The following is a 12,618-nucleotide window of genomic DNA, read 5'->3' on the forward strand; positions in this document are numbered from 1 at the left end:
TGGTCTCCAGCAACGCTTGCTTATAGTTCGAGGCGACTCAACGGATCGGGTCGTCAACCTCGACGACTTGGTTGATTTTGCGTCATCGTATTCCGACGTTGTTCATAATATCAATCACTGGGTTGTCTGGCCCACACTCGATTGTTTACAGGCCGCTGTCAGCTCGTAAAGCTTGAGTTTTGCTGTTAAACAACAAACAAGCACATTATAAAGCTAATAAACTAAAACATTTCAACAGTTTCCCCATATATACGCATGTATTTTCAGAAGTTCAAGCGATGTTAGGAAGTTCAAGTCTCCAAAAACTTTCATTACCTGGTTGCTGAAGCTGGCGATTGTGACAGCCGTGGAGGGAAAAGGCTCCCAGTGATACCTGCCCCTCATCAACCTTGGAAGTCCACACCCCAAAGCTTTGAATGAATGCTTTAAATGCTGCTTTAAAATCTTTCAGTAAAACTAAACACAACACAGTTGCCTATGTACCTCTGAAACAAAACAACAACAGTTGTTCAATTATCTTAATAAAAATATGATAAAAATCATAAGAATCTCTTCATTTTCCTGATACTGCAGTAATCTAGACTTTCCAAACATTATAGACTTGCATGGGATGTGTCTGATATATTTGTATCAGCGTCGACGCATGTACCTTCAGGCATGAGCTGGAGTTTCTTGGTACATTTCATCAGAAAATTCTTACTTGCTTTGAATGTGTCATTACGCGGTGATTGCTTGACAGAGAGATGAAGTAATTTATTTACTAAGACATTATCATAAGACATTACACCCGAGTCCCTGTAAGAACCACACGACTGTGGATCGGAAGGCCACGCCCCGTCACATTGCTGATTGCGTGTCATCGTACCGCCTTTTGTGGTTTCCATGTTCCAGACCGCTGTGTTACAGCAGAATGCGGCGTTAAACAACATTCACACACTCCCTCTGATCCTGATGTGGACGGGGCGACCAGCGATTTAACAATGCTGAGTGAAGCAGGGAAATGGGCATTATGTAAAATTAACAACAGTAGTAATTATCACGGCAGGGGATACCAAAATTATGCTTCACTGTACTTGTATGTACTAAATCATTATCACAAAACGATTTCAACAAAAAGGCCGGTAAACTGTCTCAATCTCAAGTAGTTCCGCGAAGAAACAACTGGCTTCTCTCCCGTATAATGGTCGAAGTAGTTCCAAGTAAATTAAAATTCGATGTGGAGAAAAATGAATATTGTATTTTCTTGTGGTTTAATTGAAAATTGATTCATTAACAACAATATACCGTACCTCATGACGGCAATCTAGAAACAGGCCATTATCAATCTGCATCTGATTCTATGGCGGGGGCTGAAGTGAATTAAGCTTGGGTATTCTACGTTAAACAAACATGTCAATGAGACGCATGCCACCTCAAAAAGACGAACATCTTCTAATAATTCATCATGTTTGCAACGAGCTACTTATGACAACTATCCCCAAGCCCTGTGGCAGTTACGGGATCACTATATCACATTAGAGCGTTGTGATGTATTAGGCTCTTATGGTACAATAGGAGCCCTCGGAACGCTCAACACAGGTGAAACCAGTCTGGCCGGCTCACACCCAGTCAACATACACACAGATTCACTATCACGCCTTCAACGAAAATACTCACCAAAGTTTAGCTAAAAGGACTTTAATGGCATTTATGGATTGGTAGAGTGTTGTGGATGATGCGAGAGGACTCACAGTAATTAACATTGATTACGACAATGGTTAACAAAGTTATAGCAGTGGGAATCTGCTCGTATGGTACCTTTCATCAGCCTACTTGTGCTTGTTAGAGGGCCAATTATTGCACGCGCAATCTGTAACAATAGAGATCGATGGCGGTATATTAATTGATAATGTCTACTTGTAGGAAATACTCATATAAAAATCTCAGCAATGTCATAAATCTCAGATAGAGTTTCAGATTGGCGAGTTTGAAACATTTAAAGTCATAGGGGCATTTGTAATATATTTTGATGATGCCGAAAAAAGAAGAGGTGAGCTCCCGTACTTCCGGCCCCGAAGGCCGCAACTCTGTGGACGAGAGAGGAGATAGTGTAGAAGGAGATGAAACCACAAAATCTCATTTTTTATCCATAGATGACATCCTGAAAGATAAAAATACGGACACCGCTAGTAGTGACCGGAATGACGCCATTAATAATGACGTCGCAGAGTCATCACTGCGAATCCCGAAATCGAGCGATTCATGCGCGGACAGTTCCAGGCCGGACTTGTTTGGTTCTAGTATTCCCTCGCTGGACTACATGACATACGCCCGGCCCCCGCATTTCCTGCACTACCCCTGCACGTTAGCCCGATCCCTGGGGGTCTTCCAGTCTACATCCTGGCTGTGCCAGTCCATGTATCAGAGGCAAGCATACATAGAAGGTAACCATGTTTTTAATGTTCTTTTTTAAACGCATCCTTATTACATCATAGTCCCGGGTTTTTACAACCCCGTACAGTACCACGTGGACAGGCGTATCAGAGGATATTGTTTCCATGTTAAAAGTAAATAAAATGATAATGTTTATTTATTGACAAGAAAAGTTTTAAGTTTGGATGCAATGGGGGACTTGATATACTTGTAACTTGTAGCCTTACATCTGTATATAATATATTTTGCTAACAGCAAGAAATAGTTCATAACTTCAGAATCATCGTGTTTTTCACTGACACCATACAACATAATATTCCCATAATTATCGTATTTTTGTTATGGTTATTAACTCAACAACACAACGATATCCAAAAGGGGCAAATCATTTTGGCAATAAAATAGATGATGTCTTATGGTATTTTCACGTCACAAAATTCACACTAATTACTATCCTATACATGTATCTGATTGAGGTATTCATTACACGGAATAATTAAATGTTTATTGGAATTCTTGTATTTATTTTCCTGTTGAATTCCCCCGAGTAGTTTCCATTTATCCCGATCTTCATTATGTAATGGATGTACAACATGTATGAGACAATATTTCGACGTGGCCGCAGTTGTATTATTTTTATTCCTTCAAATTAAGGAGGTAAATTAACATTTTTAGGAGGAACCATGTCCTTAAAATAAACATTTTACCCAGCAGCTTTTCTCCATGCATTAACATTCAAATGTTAATCATTTTGTAATATTTATGCCATGCCATCTAGTTTTACGTTGGTAAAACTGTCCCTTCTAATTCTGGTATGGACAACACCTGCATGTTTCCATTCTTCATCATACTTAATACTGAAATTTAATGTGGAAAAATCTGTTTGAATGTCTCTTAGAAATGACAAGTGTAGGGCACCATTTGGCATCAAGAAAATGTCAAAATATAGATATTTTGGAATTCTGTAAACGATAATACATACCTGAAAGAGGATATTAAAGAGTGCTGAAAGAGCTAAAAATCCGTTCCGATATTTGGAGAACAAGGAATTGAACTATTTATGGGCATTGCTTGTTACGTAAATCAGAGGGTATTTCCAGAGCTGTCCATCAAACAGTATCAGTAATCCAGGGAGAATTGTTAAAGTAGTTAATATGATTGTTTACCTTCATTTAGAATAGCAAATCAGAATAAAAGTTGCTCGTGTCAGACTATCAAGAAATGTTGAGAATGATGGGATTAAAGCCTTAAATTGTGAAGAATCAAACAAGGCAGTTAAAATACATAATTTACTTTCTATAATTTTCGTATAAATGAAGCATTTTAATAATTTATGTAGTATCTATTTCGTTTCACGTGAATATCGTCCGGAAGGCGAGGTTTCCGGATAACCCAGGGTTCCACTATAGTTTGGCTTTTAAAATATTTCAAGAAAGAAAATTCTAGACTTACCCATTAGGACATGTATTTAAGCATGCTAAACTTGCTAAAGTTCTTGTTGAAATGTAATTATGATGCATCCACATTGAAAATATAAAATACACTTTATTACAAATATATTTTAAATGTATGGAAGTCTTCTATCTTGGAAGATCATGTGGATGTACACAATGATAGTTTTGGGAATAACAAGATAGAATTAGTAAAGAGTAGAAGTTAGCGATAAATTGACATGTAAATATGAAGAATATTTCTATATTTGCATTTTTCTCTAATTCTCACAGTACTGTACCGGATCCCCGATACTGACTGCAGCCTCGATTATCCAGTATAATATGATATATGTATCTAATCATACGGAGATATATGTAACTGGTTAATCGAGGAGGGATGTCTGTAGGGTCTACTGCAGCTCAATCTATTCCAACTATTTTTGTAGACTTTCAAAACGCGTGCCTACCCATGACCGTCACAGGCCGGACGTACGTTTTGAGGTGAGGTGGGATGAAATGGGGTATAGCGTCGCGTCCAGGTGTGGCTGCTTGTACTAGTCCGGACTATTACCGATTTTACAATGCTAGCGCACTGAGATACCATGCCGCAGTTGCACATGAATACCCAATTCAGACACAATATACTGATTTCAAGCCGACCAATCCTTGTTTTAGCCCCTTAATGCTGAATGCTCCCCGAGCGGTGGCTTTGCCACTAGGCCACGGATGACAAGTACCGTATTAGTTTGACAATGTTGGATTTCTAAACATCAAAGTGCCTATGGTACAACGTGCTGTTTTGGGGTTAAACAATTAATTTCCGAAACGGAAAGTCCTCCAGATCAGGCAGGCTAAAGCCCCGAAAACCTGTAAACAAAAACTTGACCCATGAATGCATCACATGCCCTTCTTTCCTCAGCTCAGAGAAGCTCCCGTCGTCAGCGCAGGGTTAACATCGACCGGAAACCCCGACAGGCGTATTCAACAAAACAACTGGAGAGGCTAGAGGAAGAGTTTAAGGTAATCTCAATCTTATTAAAATCTACTGCTGCCGCTAAACAAAGATCTGAGGACATCCCATTATGGGTCACGTCACAACGACCTTTCAACCGGCCGTTCAAAGCGTCGTTTACAAGATCAGTAAGAACGTGTATTTTGTGTGCGTGCGTGCGTGCGTGCGTGCGTGGGTGCGTGTGTCAAAATCATCGTCTGTCTCTTGCTTCAGTGGGGTAAACATTTTAACGGAAGAGACTTTGCATTGCCCATGGGAAGTACTGCCATACAATCTAGGCCTTGTATTAGACATTTCAGAATGTTATTTTACTTAGTTTTCAAATTTTGAATCGAGACTTTTTCAAAAATATTTTTCAAAGCGAAGTAGCCAAATTGAAACTAGTACCGTAAAGCTCGAGAAAGCTGCTTTCTGATAGGCTAATGTCGACTTCGTGTTAGTCATTTCATTGGTCGGTCAAAGTTCGCGAAAGGTCGTTCAAACGTGACCTGTAATGGGAGGTCCTCAGATCGTTGTTTAGCGGTAGCGAGAATTAAATTCTGATTTTAATGAGTTTAAGGTAATCTCGGTGTGAGGTCTCTACAATTGCTGCTTACGCTCCAGTGCTGAAAAACAGTTTCAATAATGGAGAAGGGATACAAAGAAACAACATGCTATAACATCGACACGCTCCGTCAGTTGACGTCATGAACTAATAGCCTTTATTGCAATGCCCGGGGACCTTAATGGAGCAGGACACACATTTGAAGTGGTATTTTCGTTCGAGACAGATTAATTTCTTCTTCTTTTATTTTACTTTATGCTTGTATTTTAAGCTCAAGTTGTAACTGCACTCCAGATGTGCTCTAACTGAACACAGACACCACGTCTTTGTATATTGAATGTGGAATCAATAAGGATGTTAATAGGTGGAAGGTAATATTCAAAGATTTATTGGGTAACTGAACGTCCAGTATCCATATATCAAGTCGGGGGTGGCCCAGTCGTCTAAGGCGCCTTTGGCTGGCCAGAAGCCTATGTTCGCGGGTTCGAATCTCGGTTTGCTCTGATTCTGTTTCTAGGTTTGTCAGCACCATACTTTTGCTCGTGGGTTTCACCACAGTGGTAAACGACTGAGACCTGCATGAATTTAGGCTTTCCTCCCACATTAAGCTGACACGCCTTGATATAACAGGAATACTGTCAAAAGCGGTGTTAAACCCAACTCACTCACTCCCCATTGCAACATATGAATCCGTATGAATACTCCAGCTAAGAAAACAACCTTCTATTCGAGTCAGTTCGCGCTATATTTTTGTTTATTATTAATGCCAAAAGTGTCTTTGTAACTATTTAATTGTGTCGTGTAAGAAAGGTGTCAGAAACCTTCAATTGTATTTCCCTCAGTGGTACTGATTGTCCGTTACAGACCGACCGCTACCTGAGCGTCAGCAAGAGAATCGAGCTGTCCAAACACCTGGAACTCACGGAGACCCAGATCAAAACCTGGTTCCAGAATAGGCGGTGAGTCACAGACCAATATCATGCATACATTCTAGTATCCTCTCCCTCTGTGGCTGGAGTCACGGTTGTATATCATGCATATATACTAGTATCCTTCCTTTGTGGCTACACGTACGGTTAGTCACGGTTGTATATCATGCATACATTCTAGTATCCTCTCCCTCTGTGGCTGGAGTCACGGTTGTATATCATGTATATATACTAGTATCCTTCCTTTGTGGCTACACGTACGGTTAGTCACTGTTGTATATCATGCATACATTCTAGTATCCTCTCCCTCTGTGGCTGGAGTCAAGGTTGTATATCATGCATATATACTAGTATCCTTCCTTTGTGGCTACACGTACGGTTAGTCACGGTTGTATATCATGCATACATTCTAGTATCCTCTCCCTCTGTGGCTGGAGTCACGGTTGTATATCATGCATATATACTAGTATCTTTCCTTTGTGGCTACACGTACGGTAAGTCACGGTTGTATATCATGCATACATTCTTGTATCCTCTCCCTCTGTGGCTGCATGTACGGTTAGTCACGGTTTATATCATGCATATATACTCGTATCCTCCCTATGTGGCTGCACGTACGGTTAGTCACGGTTGTATATCATGCGTATATACTCGTATCCTCCATATGTTGCTCCACGTACGGTTAGACACGGATGTATATCATGCATATATACTATTATCCTCTCCCTCTGTGGCTGCACGTACGGTTAGTCACGATTGTATATCATGCATACATTCTAGTATCCTCTCCCTCTATGGCTGCACTTTCGGTTAGTCACGATTGTATATCATGCATACATTCTAGTATCCTCTCCCTCTGTGGCTGCAAGTACGGTTAGTCACGGTTTATATCATGCACATATACTCGTGTCCTCCCTATGTGGCTGCGCGTACGGTTAGTCACGGTTCTATATCATGTGTATATATTCGTATCCTCCATACGATGCTGCACGTACGGTTAGTCACGGTTGTATATCATGCATATATACTAGTATCTTCTCCCTCTGTGGCTGCACGTACGGTTAGTCACGGTTCTATATCATGCATACATTCTAGTATCCTCTCCCTATGTGGCTGCACGTACGGTTAGTCACGATTGTATATCATGCATATATACGGGTATCCTCCCTATGTAGCTGCACTTACGGTAAGTCACGGTTGTATATCATGCGTATATACTCGTATCCTCCCTACGTGGCTGCACTTTCGGTTAGTCACGGTTGTATATCATGCATATATACTAGTATCCTCTCCCTTTGTGGCTGCACTTACGGTTAGTCACGGTTGTATATCATTCATATATATATACTCGTATCCTCCATATGTTGCTGCACTTACGGTTAGTCACGGTTGTTTATCATGCATATATACTAGTATCTTCTCCCTATGTGGCTGCACGTACGGTTAGTCACGGTTGTATATCATGCATGTATACTAGTGTCCTCTCTATGTGGCTGCACGTACGGTTAGTCACGGTTGTATATCATGCGTATATACTCGTATCCTCCGTATGTTGCTGCACGTACGGTTAGTCACGGTTGTATATCATGCATATATACTAGTATCCTCTCCCTACTATGTTGCTGCACTTACGGTTAGTCACGGTTGTATATCATGCGTATATACTCGTACCCTCCCTATGTGGCTGCACGTACGGTTAGTCACGGTTCTATATCATGCATATATACTAGTATCCTCTCCCTACTATGTTGCTGCCCTTACGGTTAGTCACGGTTGTATATCATGCGTATATACTCGTATCCTCCCTATGTAGCTTCACGTACGGATAGTCACGCTTGTTTATCATGCATATATACTAGTATCCTTTCCCTCTGTGGCTGCACGTACGGTTAGTCACGGTTGTATATCATGCATATACACTAGTATCCTCTCACTCTCTGGCTGCACGTACGGTTAGTCACGGTTGAATATCATGCATACATTCTAGTATCCTCCCTATGTGGCTGCACGTACGGTTAGTCACGGTTGTATATCATGCGTATATACTCGTATCCTCCCTATGTAGCTTCACGTACGGATAGTCACGCTTGTTTATCATGCATATATACTAGTATCCTTTCCCTCTGTGGCTGCACGTACGGTTAGTCACGGTTGTATATCATGCATATACACTAGTATCCCTCACTCTCTGGCAGCACGTACGGTTAGTCACGGTTGTATATAATGCATATATTCTAGTACCCTCTCCCTCTGTGGCTGCACATACGGTTAGTCACGGTTGTATATCATACATATATTCTAGTATCCTCTCCCTCTGTGGCTGCATGCACGTACGGTTAGTCAATGTTGTTTATCATGCATATATTCTAGTATCCTCTCCCTCTGTGGCTACACTTGCGGTTAGTCACGGTTGTATATCATGCATATATGTTATTACCAAATAATGGGTAGGTTTCTCGGCAGGATAAAGCCAACGGATAAAAACGATACAAATAAACATGGCATCGCCCTTTCTAATTAGGCGAATTGGTCAGAACTCACCATCGGGGATCTGGAGAACTACTGGGAATGTCTGGGATAATTGCTATCATTATCAAAGCATAGTCTAATATACTGAAAAGCAGTGTCTAACTGTGACGTAGCAAAGGCATTTTACAAGTTTTGGCTACTTTGGAGATAACAATTGCGAAACAATTGAGCGAGAACACTATATAGCCAAGCGGGATCGGTTTCCAACTTTCCATAGTTGTGCTTGTATACCTCTGCGGCTTGGAACCTTTCCCCCAAATTAAAACAGTTGGATTTGGCCAAAATATGTCCGAATTGTTACCTGGTTTCGTTTTGTCGCTGTGTGAACATCTGGCCGCACTTTGTAACGTTATGACAGGACAGGCAGACTATAAACAAACGTGACGTCTCATAGACTAAGGTTAGAGTAGCTTCCCTTTCATAAAGGGGAGTTACTCCGGCGGACAGACCGATGGATTGCCGCGAAAGGCAAGAAGGAACATTTTTTGAGGCAGTTGTCGTTTTGCTTATATTTACTTACTTCAATGTACAAGAGTGAATGAGTGAGTGAGTTGGGTTTGACGCAGCTTTTAACATTATTCCAGTTATATCGCGGCGTGCCTGCTTAATGTGGGAGGAAAGCCCGAAGCGATGCAGGTCTCTGACGTTACCACTTCGGTGAAACCAACGTGCACGGGAATGGTGGTGACAAACCTAGAAACATAATCGGGGCGTACCGGGATTTGAACCCACAATAATAGGTTTCTGGCGTGCCCAAGGGACGCAACTGCACAGCAAATGGCGGCGCCTTAGACGACTGCCCCCACCCACCCACTGTATAAGAAACAGGTTTCAGTTTGAACTATATTGACTGTTGTCACTGTCTGACTAACACATCACTTACCTTCTGACGTAAATATATTAATGCGCACATTCCAGGAAACTTGCAATGTTAAGGTAATGATATGGGAAAAGAGTTTTCGAGGACAGAATTGAAGAATGACATTATGTGATAAAGAGGTTATCACACTTGTGTGTTTGGGGGATCTCCACATTCTCTATCTTTGCACAAAATTTCGCTTGCTCATGAGAATAATTTGATTGGACGTCATTCCATTCCATCCGGGCTCAACATATAGCTATGCTTGTGAATGGCTCCAGGGCATTGATCATCACAGAATGAATAAATAAATACTCGACATTTCAGTTCCTACAATAAGGGATCGTATCTACCACTGGTGAAAAAAACGAAATCTCACGCGTTCATCGGATGTAATCGTCATTCCATCTGATTTCAAATTGGCAAACCGGTGCATGAGAGCCTTTACTGTGCTAAAGCTATAAAGATATAACGGTACTTTCCATGCACTGTCCATAATACAGGCTGAGTAACTAGAGGACACTAACGATCATTTTCATATATCGAACGCCAACGACTCGGTATATCGTCAATGCGGTTATTGTGCCGGAAGCATCCATAGCAACACTATTGTATAATGAAACAATTGCAAGCGATTCCATGGCATTTGATTGGCTAGCCAAACATTTCTTTTCGCGTTTCTGTTTCCGCCCACTCGCGGTGTACTCTTTCCTGATTGGTTGATAATAGGGTGGGTGTGACTTGGGTTGCATTATTGCCCTGAACTATGTCACTGATTACGTATTGTTTAAATAAATTGACTTAAATATTTTAAAATATTTATAAACGTTAAAACCGGTATGCACACTCTACATGAATCCGCTACCTCAATACCTGTGTAACCACTTTGTACCCCGTTTTTTTGTTAACGTTTTTACCTGAATGAATGGAAACATATTATATAGACCCGTGAAGATTCAGGTTAGAATAGGTCTTCAGAAAGCCATACTTGCCGTAAAAGGCGACTATGCTTTTCGCAAGAGGCGACTAACGGGATCAGGTAGTCAGGCCCGCTGACTTGCTTGGTGCATGTCATCGTATCCAAATTGCGTGGATCGATGCTCGTGATGTCAATCACTGGATTGTCTGGTCCAGACTCGATTATTTACAGACCGCCGTCATATAGCTGTAATATTGCTGAGGGCGGCGTTAAACAACAATCAAACATACAAAGCAAACAATATTGAAGTAGAGATACGCTGTATGTCTACGGATTACATAACATATCTTCGTTGCGCCCTGGAATTTAATTCAACTAGCTTTTGCTGTATATGAATTCATATACAAATTATTTCGGCCAAATTACAGCTCTGGTATTTGTTAACAATGGTTCTTTAGTAAGTTTTTCAATTATTTACTGAAAAGAATGTTACTCTTTCCATCTTTTCAGGACCAAATGGAAAAAGCAGATGGCCGCCAAACTGAAACGTGATGGCCTTCTCAGTGCGCACATGTGGCCTCCTCTGACGTCATATCCGCTACACCTTCCCCAACCAATTCACCAGCCACTACACCCGAACTCACTGTTTCACCTTTAGCGCCAAGCTAATCGGGCTGTTTGACAAGAACTCGGTGCAACATGGCTGTGTGTGTTTAGACTCATGTATTCTAAATGTAAACCTTGGGTTCTGTGTATATTGCTTGCCCGCGGTAGCTTCGTGTCTCACTAATTGTGTAGGGCATTGCTTTAAGCGCGGTAGAGCAGGCCCGTAGGAGCTCCTCCTCCTCCCCCCTCCCCTCTCCCCCCTTTACTGCTGAGTTTCTGCCGTGAAACCGAATTTAGAACCATTATTATTTTATGCATGGTCAATTTGTTTAGATTAAATAATGTGCTTCATAGATTTGGTTTTTGACTTGGCTCTCGTGACGATTCTGAACCAGTGCCTTTGGTGACATGGGACAATGAGCCCCACTGAGCTACAAAATTGTATTTCCCAAACCACCACTCCCACCCCACCTCCTCTCCACCCCCCACTCTGAGAAACGCTCCTACGGACCCTAGCGGGAATATGCGCCAAGCTAGGACCCCTGCCAACGAACTACAGAATCAGCTGTACTAGAACATGCCCTTTGTGTGAGACAGTCGTCGTAAGCTTATGATAATCCGAATTTTTTTCAGTTTTGAAAATGAACACTTGAATAAAACACCATACATTGAAGCATAGTCTCACACAAGAGTCCGTAGATTCTTAAGAACACAATTCATTATGCATGGTAAACTCCTCCCCAGACGCTTTCAGCCTCACGTGCTGGAACAAGTTACGGACTTGCGTTGATAATAGTGTTATTGCTGATAACGTTATTCACGTCGGATGTGTACCTCCCAGTGGACCTCCAAACGCTTCATAATGTATTTCCGGTGGCACAATTGCAATGGAACTGATGTCGGTAAAAGCGCCATTCTTCATAATCCAGTGTTGATATAATGGCAGCATACAATTTCCAGCCTGATACAATGACAAGTCGTCATAAAGCCTTGAACATGACGAGGCATATTTTGATTGCTCGTTTATAAAGCTTTCATTGCTCTGACATTTCTTGCTTTTTTAACTGGGTCTGGTCTAGAGTTTAATGTCAACAGGTATTGCGCAAACGGCATCCCGTCCCGCACTATAAGGAAACAAGCTTCCCTGCCCGTCCCCCGGGGACTGGACGGATGCAGGGAGGCGAACCTGACTGTACATACTCCCTCATCAAGGATTCTGTATGCAGAAACACTACCACAGCCTCAGTATATACACGGACTGTGGTTGTTATAACGGGGTAATGTACGGGCAGTATATTGAGTCACAGCTCGCTTTAGGTCGTCTCATTTACCTGGCTCCTCTCAATCGATAGTTTTTTCGCGTTTTAGCGAATTC

At 41.6% G+C, this 12,618-nt stretch overlaps 1 protein-coding gene across 1 annotated transcript; it reads left to right on the forward strand.

Annotated features, from left to right (window-relative positions):
• The first annotated feature begins 1,979 nt into the window (after positions 1-1,979).
• Positions 1,980-12,289, forward strand: LOC124112181 (homeobox protein engrailed-1-B-like). Its single transcript, XM_046472171.2, has 4 exons — positions 1,980-2,423; positions 4,765-4,865; positions 6,266-6,360; positions 11,148-12,289. The coding sequence occupies exons 1-4, from the start codon at positions 2,009-2,011 to the stop codon at positions 11,293-11,295; spliced, it is 759 nt and encodes a 252-aa protein (XP_046328127.2). The 5' UTR covers positions 1,980-2,008; the 3' UTR covers positions 11,296-12,289.
• Positions 12,290-12,618: the final 329 nt, after the last annotated feature.

This window comes from Haliotis rufescens, unplaced genomic scaffold, assembly GCF_023055435.1.
Source record: "Haliotis rufescens isolate VD_foot unplaced genomic scaffold, xgHalRufe1.0.p SCAF_4, whole genome shotgun sequence".
Taxonomy (NCBI): domain Eukaryota; kingdom Metazoa; phylum Mollusca; class Gastropoda; order Lepetellida; family Haliotidae; genus Haliotis; species Haliotis rufescens.